The sequence below is a fragment of the Oryza glaberrima genome, chromosome 2, assembly GCF_000147395.1.
Source record: "Oryza glaberrima chromosome 2, OglaRS2, whole genome shotgun sequence".
In the NCBI taxonomy this organism is placed as follows: Eukaryota; Viridiplantae; Streptophyta; class Magnoliopsida; order Poales; family Poaceae; genus Oryza; species Oryza glaberrima.
The window spans coordinates 25,979,396-26,004,059 of record NC_068327.1 but is presented as its reverse complement, the minus strand read 5'-3'; the positions used below and the strand labels follow the sequence as shown (position 1 = coordinate 26,004,059).

The 24,664-nt window shown below is 41.8% G+C and overlaps 3 protein-coding genes across 6 annotated transcripts; all 3 read right to left on the bottom strand.

Annotated features, from left to right (window-relative positions):
- Positions 1-1,245: 1,245 nt before the first annotated feature.
- Positions 1,246-1,885, bottom strand: LOC127761618 (14 kDa proline-rich protein DC2.15-like). The gene has a single exon (XM_052285936.1). It carries the CDS (start codon positions 1,806-1,808, stop codon positions 1,422-1,424), a length of 387 nt encoding a protein of 128 aa, XP_052141896.1. The 5' UTR covers positions 1,809-1,885; the 3' UTR covers positions 1,246-1,421.
- An 8,910-nt stretch (positions 1,886-10,795) lies between these two features.
- On the bottom strand, positions 10,796-11,631 carry LOC127761604 (14 kDa proline-rich protein DC2.15-like). Its single transcript, XM_052285915.1, has one exon. It carries the CDS (start codon positions 11,524-11,526, stop codon positions 11,125-11,127), a length of 402 nt encoding a protein of 133 aa, XP_052141875.1. The 5' UTR covers positions 11,527-11,631; the 3' UTR covers positions 10,796-11,124.
- Positions 11,632-14,376: 2,745 nt separating this feature from the next.
- LOC127764219 (vesicle-associated protein 1-3-like) lies at positions 14,377-19,237 on the bottom strand. Of its 4 annotated transcripts, XM_052289070.1 has the most exons (10): positions 18,019-18,482; positions 17,835-17,919; positions 16,397-17,755; positions 16,229-16,299; positions 16,040-16,121; positions 15,827-15,942; positions 15,580-15,741; positions 15,453-15,500; positions 15,065-15,133; positions 14,377-14,727 (listed from the first exon to the last, which is right to left on the bottom strand). In XM_052289070.1, exons 3-10 carry the CDS (start codon positions 16,443-16,445, stop codon positions 14,611-14,613), a joined length of 714 nt encoding a protein of 237 aa, XP_052145030.1. In that variant the 5' UTR covers positions 16,446-17,755; positions 17,835-17,919; positions 18,019-18,482; the 3' UTR covers positions 14,377-14,610. The 4 variants fall into 4 exon arrangements, 3 of the variants coding, with proteins under 3 accessions (XP_052145030.1, XP_052145031.1, XP_052145032.1); XM_052289071.1 differs by having other exon boundaries at positions 16,397-17,919; XM_052289072.1 differs by lacking the exon at positions 15,065-15,133.
- Positions 19,238-24,664: the final 5,427 nt, after the last annotated feature.

The window sequence follows — 24,664 nt, the reverse complement described above, 5'->3', positions numbered from 1 at the left end:
CTAAGGACCTATTCACTTTGATGCCACTTTCAATCTTACCAGATTTTGGTAGAGCTACAAAAAAGTAGCTACATTTAGTTTGCTACCAAATTTTATTAACTATATAAGAAATCCTACCAAAATTATTGCTAAATTTTAGTAAGGTTTTTTTTGGCGTCAAAGTGGACAGCTCTAAACTTGGCCCTAATTGGCTTTCTTTGTGCTCACGGTGAAGTAGGCTTATCACGAGGAATACAGTACCGTTCGGCGGCCTACATATACATGCAGCGCCTTTGTATGACGGTTTAAAACACGTACATACGTGTGGATTAATCGACGTGATTTCGGTGGTAATTTCATCGTACAACTACGTTGTTTTACGATGGTGACATGGTGTATAAGTAGGGCCTGTTTACTTTGATGTCATTTTCAATCTTACTAAATTTTGATAAAGTTGTCAAAAAAATGGCTATATTTAGTTTGCTGCCAAATTTTGGTAACTATATAAGGGGCCTGTTCACTTTGATGCCAAAAAAAACCTTACCAAATTTTGGCATTCCAAAATTTTGGCATAGTTGCCAAAATTTTGATAACTTGCCAAAATTTTGGTAGGATTTCTTATATAGTTACAAAAATTTGGCAGCAAACTAAATGTAGCCACTTTTTGACAACTTTACTAAAATTTGGTAAAGGTTAAAAATGGCATCAAAGTGAACAGGCCAAAGAAATCCTGCCAAAATTTTGGCAACTATGCAAAAATTTGGTAATGCCAAGATTTGGTAAGGTTTTTTTTACATCAAAGTGAACAGGCCCGTAGAGTTGAACTTTAAAATCCAAAATCACTAATATATATACTAGTTGAGCGTGTATTAATTTATAAGGAGGCAAACTCTATACATATATATATATAGGTTCTATATATGTTGTGTCTCTGTTTTTCCCTCCAACTAAAAAGAACAAAATTGAGAGCCAATCTACTGTTATATGTTGTTTCTTAGTGGAACAGATGTAAATTTTAAAAAATAATTCACACCGAAATTTCCAACAAATTAACTGTCCTAAGTACATTTTGTCGTACAATTGCTTGCTTACAATTAAACTACGAGAACGTACTGCAAGCAAATTACAACCACACCCAGACATAGACACGCCAAATTCAATCTAAAAGAGTATCCATTGCATGCAATTCCTTGGAGAACAAATCCTCCATTAATTGACCAAATGATGACAGAAACTGATTAACTGAAGAAACATAAACAAATCAAGTACAGTTAACTCGCTGGATTGATATCTGAAGCAGTTCTACATTCAGAACTAATAACAGAGTAAGTAAAGACTCGACCGATATGCATGCAGGCACTCAGAACGAACGATGTGTTCGTGCATGCGTGCTCATGCATGCAAAGCTAGCACGTCGTTACACCGTACGCGCGTTACGTAGCTTAAGCACAGATGAAGCCACTAGGGACGTTCTTGCCGCAGTAGTTGACGAGGAGGCTGAGCTTGACGGGGATGTCGAGGGTGATGCCGAGCACGTTGGCCTTGATGGCGGTGCAGAGACAGACGGCGGCCTCAAGGTCGGCGAGGCCGCCGAGGACGCCGCAGCACGGCTCGTACGGCGGCTGGCCGACCTCGGCGCTGACGAGGCCCAGCACGTCGGCGCACGCCGCGAACTTGAGCGCGTTCTTGGGGCACTTGGTGCTGTAGGACGGCGTCGATGGCGTCGTCGACGGCGTCGAAGGCGTCGGGCAGTACTTGCCGCAGGCGCTGGCCACGGTGAAGAAGAGGACCAGGTTTAGAGCCACGAGGAGGAATGCCCTGGAAGCCATGGCTACGCTAGCTGAAAGCGTACAAGCACTTGCGCCGTTGCACACAGGGCTACGTAAGTGATGGTCTGCAGCTAGAGAGAGGTGCGAAAACTCAGCAGAGTACGTGGGTATTTGTAGGGGAGAGAACCAGAACCCTAGCAATCTGTTGTTGTCAAAAGACTCCTCCTGACAAACCATATTCGCAGATCTTCCCCAAGATTAATACATTATGTGCATATATGATTTTTGTGAGAGTAACGTACTTTTTTTTAAGAAATACATTACAAATATTGATGCTCACAGTTCGTGCACACACATCCCTATTAATACAAAAGCACACCCTTCTCATATGAACATATGTGAAAGACTGAACCATCATATATTGGGATTGACGAAGTCACTACGAGTGTCTCACTGTTGATGGTACATTGGCTATCACTAAAAGAAAAAATAGACATAAATGTCATACTTGAATCCGGATGAGTTGGTTCCAACTAAAGAAACCTAACCAGTTAAGCTACGCTTATTTCACAATAAAAGAACATCCTGAATGATCGATCATGCACATATATTAGATGCGGATTTGCGCAAGTGTTGTAGAAAACGGGCTTACCAGTCATTTACTTTAGTTGTTTGTATATGTAGGCAACCCAAGTAATATACCGTTCAGTGTCTAACGTGACCACCACATGTATTTGATTGAGTGTTATCCATACATACAAAAATAGTCACTCATCTTCAGTGTGTCCAGGATCACGGTTAACACTTACCTTTCAATATATGAACTATGATGCCGAGTAGTGAGTAAGAGAGATATTCGATGGAATAACTTGCTAGGCAATTTTAACCTAATATATACCCGTCAAACCACTCAAAGACGACGATCAAATGTGTTACATACCTCAGTGGGTACTTGAACCAAAGCACTACATTTCACGATCATCTCAATTACTCAAAACACTTAATCATGCTTAGCTAGTCCCTAGAAAAAGCGACCAGCCTCACACTTTCATCGCAAGCTATTCATAAGCATCACAAATGCATAAATATGGATAAGAGAGCAGTAAGATACATATAACATAACCGGGTTCATAAACCCGTCATACAACACAAAGATAGCAGCAAAAGTCTCGTAAATTCATATAAGCAAAACCAAACCCGTAGTTTGCCAACCATTCCACACAGACAACCGACCAGGGCAAGAGCCAAGCTAAACTACCCTCACCACCCTCAGTAGGGTTCATCATATGTATTTGGATGAGTGGGATCCAAATACATGTGGTGATCACATTGGACACTAGACGATATATTACCCAGTGTACCTACAATGGGCATGAACTATTTTTTTGACGTGATACATAGTACAATTATCATTTATGAGCATCAAAACTCCATTTTTAGCAATTGATTGAACCTTCTTTTTATCATCTATAAATAATCGTTCATATATTACACTTGATCATTTAAATTAGCATATTTATCTTTTATGATCTTATTAATTTGTTTAGTGTTTCTATATGTTTATTTAGTGTTTCCCTCCGTCCCATAATATAAGGGATTTTAAGTTTTTTCTTGCAACGTTTGACCACTCGTTTTATTCAAAAAATTTTGAAATTATTATTTATTTTATTTGTGACTTACTTTATTATTTACAGTACTTTAAGCACAATTTTTCGTTTTTTATATTTGCAAAAAAAAATTGAATAAGACGAGTGATGAATCGTTGCAATTAAAAACTCAAAATCCCTTATATTGTGGGATGGAGGGAGTAGTTTTTATTTATCCAATATGAACCAAACTCCATCACTATTTGGTGTACAACTATGAGCATCAAAAGCTATATTTTGGGTTAATGTAAGCTATGACCATTCAATTGACATATTAGGCTTATATAGTTTTATGTTTTTAAATATCCAAAGAAGCTCATAATATTATAAAATATATACATATATATGCATAAGCCAAATTTTCGCACATATAATTCTGATTAATTTTTCATGTTTCGGTTAATTGTTGAGTGGTACCCTCTCTGTATGTATTTCACATATATAATTCTGATTAGTTGACTGTATTTCACAAAATTGATTATTATACATCATATTTTTATGTATACAGATTGTTTGCATAGGGCCGGGTTATATATTATATATTATATATGGAAATTAAATGATTTTGATTTATAAGTGTGGGTGACAAATAATAACAAGAGCCTAAGAGTTGGCCTCAAATTAAAGTTGTTAATAAATTAATATTGTTTGCACTAAAAAGGGCGCACCATATGCGGTTGTGTGAAGTATATAGTGGGAAACAACTATCTTAAGGAAGAAAATATGTTTCAATTAAGATTACCTCTGAAGGTAATTAATATAAGTCAGATATAGCAATATATATCTATGTGGAACCAATTTTGTTAGTAACTCACAAAGATGCTGATATACATGCATGCAAGACAACAAAAGAGGCGGATCTGGATTTGAAGACCAGCATACATGAGGGGAGCATATCTTTTTTAAGACTGACAAATCACGCGTGCATGTAATAATTCGCATTTCAGGACGCACCACCTCCTATACAGCGAAGTAAGTACATGCAAAACTATGCCGAGCTAATTGCAACTTATGTTGATAGATTTTGACAACACGATATTTGTCATGCATATGCGGATGTGCATAAAACACCTCACAAAACACATCTATTGCATGCCAACTTATAACCCAAGCAAGTCACATACTCACACAATGGCGGAGCCAGAAAATTTCCACGCCTAAAGCTGAGCTAATGGGATCTCAAATATTTTTATAAATTATATAGCATTTTTCAAGATTATAATAGGGATTATGGAGCTAGGCATGGGGCCTAAGCCCTAGCTGCCCCATGCCTGATTCCGCCCCTATACTCACACGCATGTAAATATTTTTCCCTCTGCTTAATTAATATATAACACCAGCTAAGTCTAGGTCGTCTTTTTCTAAAAAAAAAGTAGCTAGATGTTCAAGAATACCACACGCAAAAGTACCTCTTTGTGTTGTACCACGAACTGCATTAGTCATAAGTAAAACACTCACTTTAAGCAAGCTACTCCCTCTGTCCCAAAAAAAAAAAGACAAACCCTGGATTTCCGTGTCCAACGTTTGACCGTCCGTCTTATTTAAAAAAATTATGAAAAAAATTAAAAAGACAAGTCACGCATAAAGTATTAATCATGTTTTATCATCTAACAACAATGGAAATACTAATTATAAAAAAATTGCATATAAGACGGACAGTTAAACGTTGGACACGGAAACCCATGGTTTGTCTTTTTTTGGACGGAGGGAGTAGCTAGCAGCTTTCTGAGATGAAATGTGGACAATTTAGGCCAAATCCATAGAAATGGGCAAGTGGCATTGTCAGCGCGAAGTGAGAGGGACAAGTGGTACAATGGGTAATGGGTACCCCTCCATAAAAAAAAACTTAACTTAGGAGGGGATGTGACCACTCCAGTCCAATGAATCTGGACTACCCCTTTGTTCAGATTCAGATTCGTTGTCTTAGAAGGATTCTCTCTTAGGTTGAGTTTTTTTGACAGAGGAAGTAAGTTTGATCCCCACCATTTAAACCGCGCTCTCTACAATTACCAAAAAATAATTTATCATTCTACTGGAAGTAATTAAATGTTAAATCACATATAATTTATGTATAGAATCCATCAAATGTACTCGTAATGTCTTAAAGGTGTATATTCTTTCCTAAATAGAGTACACCTAAAAATGATTGCTGCGAACATTGGGTAAAAATTTGAAGTGGTTTGTTTCCACTGGTCGCTGAGTTGAGTGGAAAAATGACAGGAATTAATTGGGAGCTACTGCTATCTACTTACCGACTAATACTTCCTCCGTTCATATTATAAGACATTTTAGCATTGCCCACATTCACATACACACACATATATATATATATATGTATGCGCGCGCGCGTCTAGATTCATTAATATCTATGTGAATGTGGACAATGCTAGAAAGTCTTATAACTTAAAACAGAGATAGTCCTAGACAACCGAGGCTACGTGTGTTAAATTTTGTAAGAAACACTGTACAAACATAACGCTCACAGTATCCCTACATTCACCTCTATGAAACACGTGCGCACACAACACTCTTATGAGCATCTCTAAAAATCTAGATCAGTATATCTTAATATTTGAGGAGTCACCATGGACGCCTTGTTGTTGACATATATGTCGTCTATCACCAAAAAATAACTAATCATAAATATAAGCACCCGTGTAAAATCTAGTAATTGAGCTCGGGTATACTGATTCCGTCACAATGAACCTAATAAGCTGAGTTGTGCTCACTTTACGGTTTATCAGTGTTGATTACTCCTCATTTGTTAAGAAAATATGGGTCAGTGACACTGGCAAAAAGAGTTCTATTATCAAAAAAAATTGATGAGGACATCCTCCACTATTACCCGCTGGCAAAGACGCAAAAGTCAGGTGGCGATCGTGTGAGCCTCTGAATAATCCCACCTTGCTTAGCTTGGAAGGAGAAAGCCACATTAAAAGAGAGAGTCACCATTTCCCTATTGGACTAGTCTTTTAGGGAGATTGGGCATTTCCCCGAGTGGGTGTGACTAAGAACTGTTGGGGTCCGAGCAACCTTAAGTTATTGGACCTCGGCCGACCCCACCTGAGCCGGATTGTTATAAAAAAATGATGTTCGATTCACATTAAGAAAAAAAAATGTCATTACGAATGAATTTTTGGAAATAAAAGGGAACCCAAACCACATGCATGGAGGCCAGATCAGATGCATGACCGTGGACAGTGATACGAAAGGTGTGTGTATCTTGAGCTGGCAAAGATAAAACTGGCAGTGAGCCAGCGACAAGGGTCTTGTCCAGCTCGTGGCTGTGGACAGGGCGCAGTCAATGCTGTGTTGCCCCATGGAGTACATGGACTGGACCATCCGTTCTCTCTGCTTTTTTCTGGACCCGCTGGCCGCCTCTCTGCGCGCTCTGTGATCACTGGCCGAAGCACAACTCATCAACGTCACATTTGCCGGCCGGCAGATGGCCCGGATAGCCTGAACAACGAAGTGGCGCAACAGAAACTCAGTGGCCCAGAGGAGGAGCACGACCAGCGATCGACGGGGAGATGTGTTTGGCACTCACAAATCCATGAGATTTTGTGTACGTGCGTTGCTTTGAGGTTGCTTGCATATGTGACTCTTCTTCTGCCTTTTGGTACATGCAGGATGAGTTTCCTTTTACCTGAAACCAACGGCGGGAATAGGAGTAAGCAGCGACGCTCCAGATCGGCAGAGCATGCATCATCGTCATTTCCTTTTTTCCAAGTTGCCAAGAACAAACAAGGGCTCGTGACAGTTGCATTATTGCAGAACGGGTCTAACACAAGAAAACAACATGGCATACGACACAGGGTTATGAATGACTAACTGTTGGAGAGATATTCTTTTTTTGATCTTGTTGGAGAGATATTTTAATTGTACATGTGGCTCATACTGATTCAACCATTCTCCCACACTGCAAGGTAGGGCCTAGCGTGGAAATGTATGCGCTGTAGCGTTATTGGCCCTTGGGATATACTAGTACTGATTCACTGAACTACTATGTCTGCAGCTGTACTATCTAGTGCAACACCCGTATCTAGTGCAACACCCAGAGCATATAGCAATAGCAGGTTATAAGTCAACTATAACCACATATCAAGAAGAAAAAAGAAGAGAAAGAAGAAAGCATGCTATAAATTTGTAGCCAGCTTTAACACAGACTCCAAAACGTTATGTGTGTATGAGAGGTGGCTGGATATTAATGGTGTAGTATATTTTTATAACTAACTATTACATGAATGGACTATTAGATTAGTTATAAATGATTTAGAGCTAACATTTGACTATACTAGTATTAAACTTGCTCTCAGGAGGTAGTTCACACTGAAAAAATGTTAGTTTCCTAAGAGGTGTGCTTAATTAATTTGTATATACTCTTACTAAGGTGTACTCCCTCTGTCTAAAAAAAACCTAACCTAGTACTTAAATGGGATATAATTTAGTATAGCGAATATGGACATGTGTACTAGTCTATGTCCCATCTAAGTACTAGGTTAGGTTTTTTTTAAGACGGAGGGAGTAGAGCACAACTAAAATCGGAACATGTTGAGAACTAGTTATACTGTCCTCTATGGTTTAGTTTTGAGTGATTTAAAATTTAATTGTCTACCGCTTCCGTTCACAAATATATACGAGAGGTGGGAGTATGGTTATAGTTTAAAATTCTGTGAGAACTAAATGAGGGTGGCAATTCGGTGGGGGTGTACTAGCTAGCTACTCCCTCCGTCTTACATTTTGGAACGGAGGGAGTAGGCTACAAGTTCTTTACACAATATTCATTGATAAATTTTAATCGTTATGGGTATGTTCACTTTGATGAAAAAAACCTTTCCAAATTTTGGCATTGCCAAAATTTTGGTAAATTGCTAAATGTAGCCACTTTTTCAGCAATTTTACTAAAATTTGGTAAGGTTGAAAATGGCATCAAAGTGAACAGGCCCTATATTTGGGATCGGTGGGTACTATTAAGTTTGGCACTAAGAACATTCTAGAAGCACCTTTTTTTTTAAGGAACAAAAAACAAACTAAAGGATTACCCATCTTTCTCTCTATACATATATACACACACGCTTGCACGCGCAGGCACACAAATAACACATCACGCTAGAGGGTCGTAACTCCAAATACACCAAACCCAAATCTCCCTTCGAGATAACAGACTTTTACTGACGGAGTAAAACCGTAAGGATTAACAAAATATTGTTTGGATTATTCTATACTCACGACCACTACCAGGTACGCGTCGACAGGAATAAAATGTGAGGAATGTGAGATTAATTTCTTTCACAATGGAAGGTCGATAGAAGCTAGGACACCAAATCTTGACGAGAACTGACCATGAGGACATCATCTTAACAACTGCATGCCTTGTTGGTGAGCCAATAGGAGCAATCGTCCGGACTAGAAATGTTTGATGTGTCTAGCCTCTATTATTTGTATCACATTCTACCCTTATGGGATGTATTTGGTTTGAGGATAAGGTCAGACCGGACATAACGATAATGGTTTTAGGGACATGGGTATACAACTATAACTAATCCTTAATTGCAAATTTAAGAATAATTAAACTAAGATGTAAATATATGACTCAATGATTATTACTTGATATGTTTTACCGAATTCCCTAATAATCATAGTAATTGAAATTAAGACTCCAAACTAGGTAAAGCTATATATTTATTAATTTCAAGTCATAAAATTATTTGATTACGAAAAAGAAAAACTAAGGCTCCACCAAGTAAAATTTCAAGTAATAAGTAATAAATGTAGCATCTTACACCAACTATGTCTATGTAAATTCATTGTTTTGGAGTTTTTTTTTGCGAGGACATTGTTTTGGAGTTATTAAATGAAGAAAAAAAGTAAAGAAATAATAAACATATTTGAATGGTCTATATATAATACAAGACAAGTGCATATTAGTAAACGTTTATTTTGGGTTTTTGAAATATTAATATGAATAGTAAGATACACCGACAGTTCCCTAACTTGTGAGGTGGTATAACTTACCTCACTTATCTTGTGAGTTAGTAGTTATCTTGTCTCTAGGGTGCATATATCATTAAATACAAGACGTGTGGCTGTTTGATGCCAAGTTGGATGTCATATTTACCTAATACGATGTGCTCGAGAGTAACACGGGCAAGGTAGGCACTTAAGAAAAGGAATAAAAAGCAAATTATCCCCCTTATATATATGTTTTGCGCGCTTTGTTCTTTATGAGGGCTTTTTTTTTAAAAAAAAAGAAGTATTACATTATGTGTTTCTACGTTAAAAGAGACCGGTCTGTATGTTTGTCGAAAAATTTTTACCGACCGACTGGATGTCAGTATAGATATTTTTTTCCATCTAAAGTCGGATGGGAATGTTAATTTGGACATGGTGTAGTGACCGCCATGGCGTTCAACTTGGCATTTTGTCAACGATCGAACAGCCCATGTAACATGTGTCAATGAGATTTACATCCTCAAAATAAGATGAGTAGCTCATTTAAGTAATTAATTTCGAGATGAGTAACTAAATTGCACACACCACACAAATTAATTGTGGTATCATGGTGTATTTTATTTATTCTAGAGTTCGGAATTGTTTGTGATAGAAAATAAATTTGCATGTGAGTATATATATATCCCATTTTGAAACCAACTACAAAGCATATAGAAAATTTTAAAGTTGTTCGATAGTCATTATTAACAATTGAAAGTGTTATTTCATAACCTGGACGAATGTATGGGCAAACTACTACTCTCTCTATTACATATTATAAGACATTGATGTTTGTTTTATATTATTTTTGTTTTAAGTTTAACTAAGTCTAGAAAACATAGAAGCATCTACAACACAAAACTAGTTTTAGTAAATCCATCCTTGAATATATTTTCAAGAGTACATTTGTTTTATGTTAGAATATTATTGATTTTTTAAATGAGCTTTTTCAAACTATTCAAGTGCGACTTACTACAAATCAAATGACTTATAATATGGATGGAGAGAGTATAAACGATTTTGATTCTAGAGATGCAGTACCGAAAGCTAGAGTATTAGTATTACTCCCTCCGTTTCATATATATATATATATATATATATATATATATATATATATATATATATATATATATATATATATATATATATATATATGTATGTATATATATGGTATATATTTTAGTTTTGTCCTAAAGTCAACTATTTTTATCTTTAACTACGGTATCTAAAATTCTGTATAGTTTAACAACATACGAGTACATATTATAAAAGTATTTTTTAAAACTAAAAGCATAAATCATATAACGATGTTAAACTTCTCACAAATTTGGCACGCGCGGAGCTGTAGTCGTGCACGCACACATATGTACACACACAGCAAACAAACACAAACAGAAGTACATATATATCTGAAGTTGCAAACCAAAGCTTTATTAGAAGTTGGTACCGGCACACAAGCTAGCACCGGCCCTTACAACAAATGCGCACGTACGGATAGCGGGAATAAGAGTACTACAAAGAAGACAAAGGAGAGAGTACAGAGAGAATACAAACTGGTACCGTGATACGTACAAACAGCCAGCATGCACGATCGATCATGCGTTGCGTTGCATGCAAAGTACGTACGTAACGTAGTAGCAAATAAACAGAGCAGCAAGCAAATCAAACCAAGAGTCGTCAAAGCCAACTAATCACCGTACGTAGGATCAACCCATGCAGGCATTGCATATGCACGCTGCTTAGCACTTGAAGCCGGTGGGGACGGTCTTGCCGCAGTAGTTGAGGATGAGGCTGAGGTCGATGGGGAGGTTGAGGTTGATGCCGAGGATGTTGCCCCTGATGGCCGTGCAGAGGCACACCGCCGCCTCGAGGTCGACGAGCCCCTCCAGCAGCGGGCAGCACGGCTCCGCCGGAGGCACGCCCACCTTGGCCTTGATCAGGCCCAGCACGTTGGCGCACACGCCCAGCTTCAGCGCGTCGCGGGGGCACCTCCCGAACGCCGACGGCGTCGGCGTCGGCGTCGACGGTGTCGGGGTCGACGGCGTCGGCGTCGGGCACGACGGGCTGCCGCCGCAGGCGCTTGCCACCCCGAGCACGACGAGGTTCACGGCCAGGAACAGAGCGAACGCCTTGGACGCCATTGCTACGTACCCGAGATTGATCGATCACAAGCGCAGCTAATCACTAGCTAGCTAATTAAGAGCTCTTGATCAGCTAGAGATGATTAGGCTGCTTGAGATGGTTTTGATCATGGGATTAGGGAGGTATTTATAGTCGAGCCCCGGGATTAATTAATCGACCGTTAGAGCTCATGTGAACCCTGCCCTGCCATCATGTGAGCGTGCATACGAGGGCGATCTGGATTGGCTGGCAGAACACCTGCCCTAGCAAGGCTCGTAGATTAATTAACAAATCGTACGTACATCTACGCTGATAGTGTGTTAAATCATCGGCCGAATATTTGGTTAGCTGTGAAGCACTCGATCCCGCAAATGACCAAGATTGCTGCACACGACACATCGCGGGCTTGTTTCCTTATGATCATTGGTTGTTATTTTATCTCGCGATCTTGGCCTATCGGGCGTCGCTTCGCGCGGTGCAGCGTGACTGCGTGAGCAAGTTGGTGATTTTCTTTTGCCGTTTAAGAATGCTTGCTCCGTGATCACACAAGAGAGGACATCACATGAACCGAGACCGGAGGAATATCGGGGCATGGTGGGATTGGTGGGTGTCCCAGTCCAACGGGCAAGAAGATTCTAAGCTTACCTGGGTTTGTTTTCACGTACGCGAAGGACAGGGGAAGATGCCATTGCAGCGTGGCTTCCTGCTGGCCCGGCAACTTTAAGCTACACTAGGTACGTGGCTACTAGGTCGGCCCGCTTAGATAGCTAAGGTAGGCTAGGTAGGTCCGTGGTAAACTGCCAGCCCATGGGCGCCTGGGATTCTTCTTGGGCCAACAGAAGCAGAGGTTGGGCAATGCGAAGCCTGAAAATCCTCCTCCTCCTTCTCTCTCTCTCTCTCTCTCTCTCTTTTTTTTCTGAACGAACAAAATCCTCTTCTTCCTAAACAGGCTAGATTCTTTTTTTTTTTAATGAACTAGTGAGCCGCCAATTTCATTGAATAGAGGAATAAAATTGTACATGCGCAAGCGCAAAAAGAAAACTTTATAGTCTCAAGGCCTTTGGCCCGAACATGTTAAAAGGTAAGCCACCTATCAAGGTGTTTCGCGCCCGTCAAGACCCATGTTTTGGCATCCTCCTTAATTTTGGCTATCAGACTAGCCACCGGAAGCTCTTGGTGCTGAAAAACTCTGCGGTTCCTTTCATTCCAAATATCCTAGGCGACTAATAGCATTAGAGTCTGCAAGGCTTTCTTTGGCGCTTCGTTGGAACATGCGGTGGCCTCCCACCACTTGAGTAGCGTCGAGGCTTGTTGCCATAACGTTGGTCTTATTTGTTCACATGCTGTCCAGTCTGCAAGTGTCGCCTAGATTCTTTCACATATCTACACTCCACCAGGAGGTGAGGGCCGTTTCCTGATTCCTTCGACAAAGGGGGCAGATGGAGCCATTTTCGATTACCCACGGGTTGCCAATCTGTCGGAGGTCCATACTCTATTTTGGATAACAAGCCAAGCGAAGCGAATGTTTTACATTTGCGCGGCGCCTAGGGCTTCCAGATAGGGGCATTGAAATTGAAGCTTTTATGCCAAGAAGTTGTGCGTTGTAGGCCAATGTCGTCATGTATTCGCCGTGACTAGTTAGCTTCCATGTAATCTTGTCCTTTTCGTACTCTGTCAACTGCAGGCTATGAACAGCACCCAGACATTGACAAGTTGGCTAATTAGTTCTGTCGTCCAGCCTGAGGTTACCGGCAAACCGAGGTCAACCAACCATTGATCGGGAAAGCGATACTTGTTGCAGGCTTGCATTCTTCTTTTTTGCAATCGCGTAGACTAGTGGTGCTATGTCCTTTAGCCGTCGCCCCTGAACAGGCTAGATTCTCACTTAAGTTTAAGAATCAGTACTTAATTTAGAAAAGCTAAAAGAAACTTTCCCATATTCAGTATATGTTGGTTGATTGCTTGTCAGTTGTTTCTTATAATTTTCAACTCCACCAAATAAGATCGTACTGCTTCTAATAGAATGGTATGCGTCTTTTGTGCGTCCGCGACAGGGACATAGCTATGGAATCTAGAAATCCCATTTTATTTTTTAAAATTCTTAGAAGCTGGGTTGCTTACCAGTTGTCTTTTAGCATCTTAAGCTTCCCAAAACTAAGGTTAACAATGTCGTAGCTACAGAATCTAGAAAATTAGAAGCTAGGAAACTCATTTTTGTTTTCCAAATTCTCACTAGTTATAGTTGGTTGCTTACAAAATGCTTCTTATAATCTCAAATTTTCCCCAAAAAGACCTGTGTTTAGGTAAATATATGGTGGAAACCTTTAACTTAGATAAAATCACGTGTAGACCTTGACTAAAGTCATCAAAATTCAAATGAAAAAATTACACATGTAAAAATCTTGTCCAAACTCGATTTTGTTTATGAGATAGGTTCAAAATTTGTTATTTTTATATGTCAAATTTGGACAAGTTTTATATAGTTGTGTAACTTAGATGACTTTTTAGTCAGGATTTACATGAGCTTTTACGTAAGTTTACTTTATACCACATATTTACCACCTTTGTTCTGGGGGTTGGAGGCCCTGGTGGTTCCTGCTGACCTAACGGATTGTTCAATACTGAGATTAATAAAAAGTGTTTCTTGGTCACTGTGAGTGTTTAGAGACCTTTTGATTAATATTTGCTTAGTTTCAAGCTTTTGGGTGAACAATGACCAGGAGCAGAGGATCACAATGTTACTACAATATGTAATCTCATCCGCTGAATTTGGAACCGGGTACGTACTCTGTGAAAGGATTCTGGAACTCACCCAGGACCATACTGCAGGCAAATTTACACTCAACCGCATTTACAAGCAAACGTGTGTGTATAATGAACCATAGGTTTATTATATATGAACAATTCAGAGATAGAACGCCTATTTGTCTATCTACAATGAATGGTTCTCTCCCATTCTTTAAGAGGTATATTATACTTCACAAGAACGGAAGACAACCACCTATAATGAAGAAATATATTTCTACCAAGAGAAACAGAAAGAATTGATCAGCCAGAGGGACAAAATTCTGCAAAACGATGCGTATGTTTTGCAGCTATTCTGGCTAAACATTGCTTCCCGCCATTAAGTATCCAATGAAGACGAAGAACGCAAAGACAAAAGGCACAAACAGAGCTGTGAAACCCCCATCGGATGATGACCTTTTCTTCTTAAGAAGATCCTGCAATAGATCAACTTGGGGTTAAGTAATTGATCTGCCCTAGTCTTGCTTCTCTTTTCTTTTGGTGGATCTGGTGCTTTTGCACGCAGATGTTGTAAATTTACGATATGTTGTATGCAAAAAAGGTTAAGTAAAAAAGAACTATCGAAAGGGAGCAATGTCTCGTAACAAATATCATGATATGAACCTCATTAAAGGTAGCAAGAAAAAATAATTTCATACGAATCACTCAATTATTCAATTATGGAGAAGTTGAAGCGAATTAAACGGTCAGTTCTTTTTTAAAACATTGAAAGTATCAATTTTCTCCAAATTCTTATCTAAAGAAAATCCATACCAGTTCTTGTTGAAGCTTCTGATTTTCATCTACATATTTACTCAATACAGCTTTGGTCAAAGAGACGCCCTAAAGAACCACGAAACAATCAAGAATGTTAGCAATGCAATTAAAATGCTGGGTGTTAGTTGTTTAGAACAGTAGAATTCCTATACTGAACAAATCAACAAACTACTACTTCCTCCGTTTCACAATGTAAGTCATTCTAGCATTTCCCATATTCATATTGATGTTAATGAATTTCATTAACATCAATATGAATATGGGAAATGCTAGAATGACTTACATTGTGAAACGGAGGGAGTACGTGTTTATGATCTTTAATGTCTAGTTCAATAGTAAGCTCTAAGGAATATTCTGCCAACGAGCAATGCTTAAAGATAATAACCTCGTCATGTGAAGCTTGCGATCCAGATGTATATCCCTTCCTTGATGCCTGAACATAAATAAATTATCATTAGGAACAAGCATATCATCATTGTTATTTTGATATAAACAACAATGTCAGTACTAACAGCATCGAACGTAGATGGCATTTGCACTTCATGGTCCACATCTGAATCAAGGGAATCAATCTCATCCTCTTCTTCCTCTGGCACAGGGGAGGGAGGATTGGCAGGGATGTAGACCACCCTCAGCTTGAACTCCTCGACCACCTTGCCTGCCTCTTTACTGAACTACAAACCGCAACATTTAACATTTAGTACATCACTCATAAATCAATCAGCATCTATGAACTCGATTGAGACTGCAGGATTTTACCATGTCACTGTGAATGTCCTTCTGCGTTGTGCCATCCTCTACCACGACGCTTTGGATGAGAAACTTGTCCTTGCAGTGGTAATCCGTAGGGATCTCCTTCGGCGGTTGCATAGATACTGCAACGATTTTTCAGAGCAAGAACAGCAATGCGTTTATAAACACGATGAACTGATCAGTTGGGCAATGTACAGCAGCAGAGGAAGCAAGACGAACTTGTGATTCCGCAAGACCCTCTGGGCAGAACGATTCCGGTGGTTGGTCTCACCGAGTACTTCCTAGGGTTCGTCGTTTTCACCTGCAGATCGAGCAACCAGTACCCAAGAAATTCAGACATTCAGTCAACTCAACCTAATCAGGTTACAGCAACTCTGACAAAAAAAAAAACTGTCAACTTGTGTTCACCTTGAAGGCTACATGATGATCGGTCTTATTCGTGAGCTCCAGGATCCCCGAATTCTGCCTCTTGAGCTCGACTGCTCATCAGAGCATCGAAACAGAGGCGATCTGAATCAGTCCTAAACAATCAAGAAACAGCAAGAAAAACAAAGGACAGGTCGTCGAAGCACTCACAGGGTATCTTCAGCTCGGAAGGGTAGATTCGAAGCAGGGTGTTACTCATGGCGCCAACCAACCAAGAACGAGAGGATCGAGGCAAACGAGACTAAAAACCGACGTTTTCTTTTTCCCCCTTCTCGATCTCGTGAGGAACAGGAAGCTGAAAGATCCAAGGAAACGGAGAGGTGGTCGGCGGCGTGTGCGGGCGTTTCCTCCTCCAGGAAGCAAAGCATCAACGACAAGCAAACACGCTATGTAATTGATTCAATCTTGAATTAAAAGAAGCGAAACGGAACAAGAGATTGAATTCTTGGGAGGTTGGAATTCGGGTTGGAATAAACTAACTATACTAAGGATTATAGGCGATTGGTTGGGGATTGGGAGTTTGAGTCGTGGGCAATCTGGGCTGCTGCTGCTGCTAGCTTTCCGCTTCATCTCTTGCGCGCGCTGTTCGGTTAGTTGGTTGATTGGTAGTTGGTCTCGCCTCGGCTCGCGCCAGCGCCAGTTGGGATTGGCTGGATACGCCGCCCACGTCGCCTGGGAAAAATATCCCAACTCCTTTTGCTTTCCGTTTACCTGTTCTTTTCTTTTTGGTTCTATATCTCTGTCTGACTCAGCGTCGAAACGTCGAACTCTTCTTGCCACCCTTACCAAAATAACAGCACCTTGCATTCCAAATTTGGGAAAATTTTAATTTTAGTTTAGAATTACTCTTATACGCTTACATTTGAGTTTTACTCCGACATGGAACGTGGGTTGTGAGCTGACATGCACCGAGTATCCAATCCAAATGGAGGAATTATTGATGCTATGATCGAATGTACACCGAAAGCTATCAAATCGTGTGGGCTCATGGCGTACCAGCTTGTTGCTCAATTTCTGAACACCGTGGCCAGTCACCAGCTTGTTTCCCACATTGTTTGATTGGCAATCTACATAACATAACTAAATGCTAAAATCACTGCTACATTGAAAGGTTAGTATTTGTCTCTAGTTTAAATCCACAAAACAAACTTCTATGTTGAAATTCAAAGGGCAAGAGAACCGCCATTTCAGACAGAAAACAGAAGCCTTTTACTCTACTAGCGCTTATTGCCAGATAACCAGATAAGCATTCAGGATATTTATTTGGAGCTAAGCAACGATAGGTCACTGTTCAGATCCAAAGCTTCCACGCAAGAAACAACCTTCTTTTCAGCTTTTGCTATTCCATCTCTCCAGCAACACCAGGATATGAACAGGGACAGCAGGCACACTCGCATCTTGCATTCTCCCAGGTCGTGCAGCCAAGTATTCCAAATTTCATCCAGCAATGGGGCCACTGGCTCCTTTGTTTTCTCATCCAGTATTGTTGTCAGTAATACAGTCTATGTCCTGAATTGACATGATGACATCCCATTGAGACGAATAGTATAGAGTTAAGTTGCTTTCTTACTCAACTTTCAAGCAGTACCTGGTAGTATTGATTATTGATTGCTTTCTGTATGATCTCTCAGTTTCAGGCCCATAGACCATAATGTCTACTATCCATGACAACACTGAAAAATAGTACCATACTTATCTGTTAATTCAGTGCTGATCTAGTCATCTAGAGCAATATGCACATCTCACTGGAACTGGATAAGAGGAGTACTGACCTGAGATCGATGATGAATGATCCATGTTACTAACATAAAATTCTTGCAGCTGTTAACACTTCCCTCTGCTGAGTTTATAAATGGTAGATCAATCTGCCATGGAATATCTAGCAATGCTATGCTGTTCAAATGCATAGCAACATAGACAATGAACAATCCGTCAAGAACACATTTTATATATGAAGTCAGCCAGATACTCAGATTAACAATGTTAGAGTATCACTCTAATCTGCAACAATCAGAAATGAAAGAGCAGTAATTTACTCTACCAATGGAGTATATATAGCAACCATTCTACCAATTAACTAATCTTAGAGAAGCAATTGGGGTGATCACTCCTTTGCTGCTTCGCATAATGCTCAATTCATCAAGAATTAAGAACAAAATGTATTCGCTAAACTTGAATTGCTCACAAAATTTGCAAATCGGGACAGAAATGCTGCAACCAATCGTGCGAGAACAATAGCTAGCACACAAGGAAGCTGATGCGAGCACACATCGCCCTCAACAACAAAGAGCTGAGCCAGGCCTCGAACACCCCGAGGCAAGCCCCGGCGACGACGTCGAGGACGTAGTGCCGGCCAAGAAGCACCCTGGACGCCGACGTGGAGGCGGCCCAGAGGAAGAGCGCCTCGCGGGGGAAGCCGCCGGCCGCGAGGAAGGCGGCGACGAGGAAGGCGCGGGAGGAGTGGCCGCTGGGGAAGGACCAGTGGTCGGCGGCGACGGCCACGTACATGTCCGCGGCGTTGTAGGCCGGGCGAGGGCGGCGGACGATGAGCTTGGCGGCGCCGACGAAGAGGATGTCGAGCACGAGGCCGGCGACGAGGCCGACGAGGAGAGGGGATACCTTGGAAGAGGTGGTGGTGGAGATCAGGAGGAGGGATATGGGCACGGGGAGCCAGATTCGGCCGTCGCCGGCGACCTCGAGGGCCTTGAGGAGGAGGCGGGGAACCGGGAGGAACAGGGCGTGGAGGCGGAGGGACACGGCCGCGTCCAGATCCCCAAGTCCGCCGACGAGGGGAGACTTCGCCGGCGCCGTCGTCACTTGGGCCTTCGCCGGCGGCGAGGTGGATGCGGGAGCCATGCGCGCCGGCAGACGCGAGCCCCAAGGTGCCCTTCGCTTTACTCTTTTTTTTGGGGGCTTTGCGTTCGTTTGGATTTCGGGAACCAGGATTGGCTGGAGTAAAGTGGAATGGATTAATCCGACCGAAACAGCAAACTGCGGAGATCCATGTTTTGGTTTGGTTTGGGTTATTGGGCCTATATGGCTGTATGCCTGTATCGTCACATCTTGTGCGTGACCAAACTGGCCCATGTTGTATCCAACCCCTAATTAGGGACTTATGTTAGTAGTAAGTCGCAACCAACGAGCCATTTTTTTCCCAGGATCGCAGGTGGCGGTGTGGCAGTGACGGTACACGTCGTTTTTACTACGCTGGCAAAAACTGCGGTACATCACAGAGGAGATCAGCTACACAAGCGGTCCAGGCTCCAGCCGTCCAGCCATCCATCCCCAGCAGCATTTCCACGTTCCCCATCTGCAACAAACGGCCAACGCTGCCGCACATTGACGTCTCGACGAGCCAGGACGTGCAGGTCCATCTGCGCGGGATATCGTCATATCGGCCGGCCTCCTCCCCAAGATCGAAGATCGAGGCCCGCGGCCGGCCTCCCTCTCTCCATCGGGCAGGGCGCGGCAGCCACCGCCGTGGGCCAACACTTCGGCACGTCTCCGCACGCACGCGCTGCAGCCGCAGCCGCAGCGTACAGCCGCCCGCGTGGCCGGGATTGGGATCCTCTGCAGTCGACTTCGACTGGGGACCCACATGTCAGTGACAATGGCACGGTGCAGTCGACTGCAGAGGATCCTGATCCGCGTGGGCGTGCCAAGGCTTGGGCCGGCAACTGCCTCGGAATTCTCAGCCTCTCTCCGTTCAAATCCCCCTCGAACTTGGCTTGGGCCGGAGTATCTTATTACAGATTCCAACGCTTTGCATTTGCATGGCTTTCTCCTGTCGCTAATCTCTCTTAGTAATCGTAATCCTTTCTGTTTGACTTTGTTTGAACTTTCAAATTTAAACGTGTATAGAACGGACCAGTGGTACTCAGGTATACTGGTGCTGAGTACGTAGTTCAATTCGGAGCTCTCTTTTTTTTAACTCGGGTTGTGGTGAATATTCTCGCGCGTCCCCACGTTTCTGTTAGTTTCATATCGGTATCACCTTGAGTCCTGTACTATAAAATGTCATGTGTCGTATTCTTTTTTGTTTACTTTCTCACCTCGAGTCCTCGATCGTAGGACTGAATGGGGGCAAAGTATGCAGTATGCATTGGCTCGTGCGAATTTCGTTTGTGTTAAAAGGTGCGGGAGAGACCGCGATCCTGCGGACGAAGAGAAAGATCACTTTTTCGCACCTTACTCATTTGCCTTTGTTCAAATGCGTACACGCTGATCTACGAACTTGCAGCGACATTTCAAACTTCAAATAAATCAAAATCGAAAAGGATAGTTTGCCTTCGGCAACAATAAAACTCGGATAGCTAATTTGAGTCCATCCGTATGTCTTCTACCGATCATGTACGTTGCATATATAAATATATCCACACCTGCAATCATGAGCCATTTTGCTACTTTTCAAAGAAGTAACATGCATTGTTAACTCTGTGTAATGTATCTATGTGTCTACTGTCTAGCACTATACTATTACTAGCTAGCTATGCTGCGCAACAATTGGATAAAGACATGTCAACCTTGATCACATGGGTCCTAAACATACGCATACTATCCAGACAACAGAACAAAACAAAATAGCAACTCTGATTAAAAAGAAGATGATCGTAGCTGCCTAGGTGCAACTAGATCCAATAATCCCGCTCGATCGTGTACCGGACGACGATCGCCCCGGAATCATATGGCGTCCCTCCAGCCTAACTTGCCAACCTGCGCGCCAAACAGGATCGTAGCAAGTTTTAAGGCTGTGTTCGGACTTCTGGGTTGGAAACCCAAATGCTGCGCACGAAAAACATAGTGGTCCATTAACATGTGATTAATTAAATTGTCAGGGTTATAGATACCACATACCTAATAGTAGTTGACTAAATCTCAGTAGGACCCACCACATATCATGTCTTATACGGAAACAACCTTCGGATATATGAGGAGTTCTGCATAAGGAAGGATAAATAGAGTTCTACATAAAAACGACAAGGACCACTCGGATTGTATTCATATTGGTTTCCCTAGTTCTACTTGAACAAAGGGACACCTATGGATATAAATACAAGGCCCCCTAGGAGGAAAGGGGACACGAAACAATAGATCAACATACAAGCCAACATACGCCAAGACAAGCCGCCGGATATCAACATCGGAGATAAGCCTAGTAGTCCCCATACGGTACCTACGACTATCGTCAAGAGGGATCTAACGTTGTCTCTGATCTCGCCGGACACGGACTGCGAGTCAGCACTCAGACCACCATGTCGACAACAGATAGATAGGTTACCCCAAATATTGTACCGGTGTGATTATGGTGAATAAGAGCAACGACCGGCTTCGGCCAACAGGAGTAGGGTTATTACCTGACAATTCAGGGGCCCGAACCTGTATAAAAATCCCCGTCTCCATCTTTTTTAGTACAATCTCGCATATATCCTAGTACCAACGATCCCCATATACTATGCAAATACCGGAACCGCGACATCAAACGTCGATATAAGTATTACGTTATTTTTTTTCAAAAATGGATTAATATGATTTTTTTAAGCAACTTTCGTATAGAAACTTTTTGAAAAAAACACACTGTTTAGCAGTTTAAAAAGCGTGTATGCAGAACACGAGGGAGAGATGTTGGGAACTAAGGGTACCGAACACAACTTAATAGTATAGTCCACTACTAACTCCAAAATCTATAGCCAATGTAATAGCCAATTCATACAATAGTTGTTTACTATACTATTAATATCTGGTCTCACCTGTCATACACACAGTACGTCTTGGAGTCCGTGCTACAGCTGGCTACATATCTGTAGCTCGCTGCTTTTCTTTTTCTTTCTTTATCTTTTTAAAATATGTTTATAGTTATCTTATAGCTTGCTATTGTACCTGCTCTTAGACAACGAAACAATATCATCCAATCCACCGAGCGGGCGGGCAAGCAACAGCGTGGGTGTCGTCAAAGACACGGGGACTTCGAAGTGGATCTCAATCCCGCACGCACCAGTGGCACCACGCAGACGAGCGCGACCAATCGCCAATCGGTGCCATCTCGATCGATCGACCGATCTGGCGCGTTTTGCCCGTGTGTGTTTCTGGAATCTGGCGCCGATGTCACGGCGGCGCGCTTGCCGTTGCGGAACGTTTTTTGGGGGGAAGAGACGACGAGTCGACGAGACGAGGAGGTAGGCAGGCGGGCGGTTTACGCGACGCGCGGCTGACGTGCACAGCAGCGCAACGGCTGCGCGCGCATGCATTGCCACTGGACCTGTACGACTCGCGTACGTGGAATCTCACGATCGGGACGGCTAGCTGCTTCGATCGGTCCATGTTGCGTGGTGTGGCAGTGAGCTTTTGGAGGGAGCGAGAGAGTTGCGATGCCATATGGGTGACGGTTGTGTGACTGTGTGTGCCAAGGATTACTGTGCACATGCCTAGCTTGTGCATTGGTGTGGAGGAAAGCTCCAAGTGGAAGACGATGAGTGTTCGGATTTCGATTAATTGTACTGTGTACTGGGCGCGTGCGTGCATGGCCGGGTGTACGTGATGGGAACAACCTAACAGGTTCGATTGATGAATGGTGTTTTCTTCTGTTCTGTTTTTTTTTATGTACGACCATGCATTGTCGTATGATCGTATCTCGTGTTTAAAGCCGAAATGTTCTGAATGGGATTTTCATTTAATTTGCAAACCAAACGACAATTAGTGCAGCATTTAATTCCCACGTACTGTACTAGTGATCGGGATGGAGTGTCTGTGTGAACGGATGGATTGAAGTTGTTAAATTGCACTGGCGGTCCTTAAACTTGTAAGCAGATTTCATGTCCACGAACTTACAAGGTGTGTATCGAGGTCTCTAAACTTGGTTTATTGTATCATTCCTATCCAAAATCTCATTTAACCGTGGTCTTCCCTACGTGGCATGACATGTAGATGTCAACATGGCACATTATTATTATTATTATTATTGTTATTTCTTTTTTTCTCCCTTCTTCCTCTTTTATTTCTCTCTTCTTCGGCCTCTTCGACGCGGGGGAAGCTCGAGGTGGCTTTAGTGGAGGAAGAAGATAAAAGAATAGGAGGAAAAAGAAAAGGGGAAAGGAAAAAACCACCATGTCATTGTACGTGGTAGGCAAGATCACGGTTAAACGACGCTTTGGACCGGGATGATATAATAAACCAAGTTTAAGGATCTGGATGTGCGCTTTGCAAGTTCGTGGACCTAAGTGAAACCTCATGACAAGTTTAAGAACCGCTAGTGCATTTTACTCTTTAAATTTTATTGAGCGGCAATATTTGTCATTAGGGTCTTTAAAAATACACCTTTCGCTCATCTTTTTTTCACGCCAGCCGGGACACATTAACTTATTGTTAGAAGCTCGGATGAAAAAGAAGGTACGAGCTCGAGCTCTAGCCTAGTTTTTTTTGTTCTTTTTTTTTTCGATTGGACTATCGGTCCAGTCTCGTTTCAATAATTACGTTCCTCAGCAGGGTGAAGCCAGATTTTTTAAATTTCCAAATTTTACATATCTGTAAAACTAGATTTAAAAGGGAGTCTTCGCGCCCCTGCTCCATTCAGTGTTCAACTCCGTCCGTTCCTTAGGCCTCAGGCTCAAGCTCAGGCTCCACCCTTATCACCAGGCTTGTGCTTTGGCCTTGGGCTTGAAGCAATCGTAGCAGCGACTGATCGAGCAGTGATGGGATTGGTAGTGCTGAAGCTCTCTCCTCATTGCAGGATCGTTGATTAAGTAGATTGATTGGCGTTAAGGGAGAAAAATAGATATATTCAGGGGCGGATCCAACGTAGGTGCAGGGGGACTCTCTACACCCACAAAACCCATGGATACCCCCCTAAGCCCTCCCCCCTCCCTCAATTTTTTCATCATAGTTGATAAGATAGGAGGTGCTAAATGTCTCATAATAGCATTTTAATATAGTTTAATACTGAGATTATGTGTTTATATCGGTGTACTCGGTATGTTGAGTCCCCCCAACTTTTTGTTTCTGCATCCGCCCCCGGATATATTGAAAGGAAGGATGATGCAACGAATGATATATTTATCTGGTTAAGTGAAAACTTTGTTTAAAAGGTTGGTTTAAAGTGAAAACATTGTTTAAAAGGTTGTCTGAAAAGAAACTTTGAAATGGTCCAATGTGTAATTTACTTTAAAAAATGAGTGCAATTATGTAGCTAGGAAACATATATCAATGGACTAAAATCCAATTGATAGGGACCATAATAACCAAGCGGCCAAAATGCCACGCTATACCAATATGCAGTGCCTCAGAAAAAAAAAAGCCATGCTGCAATGCCTGCAACACGTACGTACTACGGGTAAAGATCGGCTTTTTAAGTTCCTATCACATCGCATGTTGGACAATAATTATAAATATTAAACATAGACTATTAATAAAACCCATATATAATTT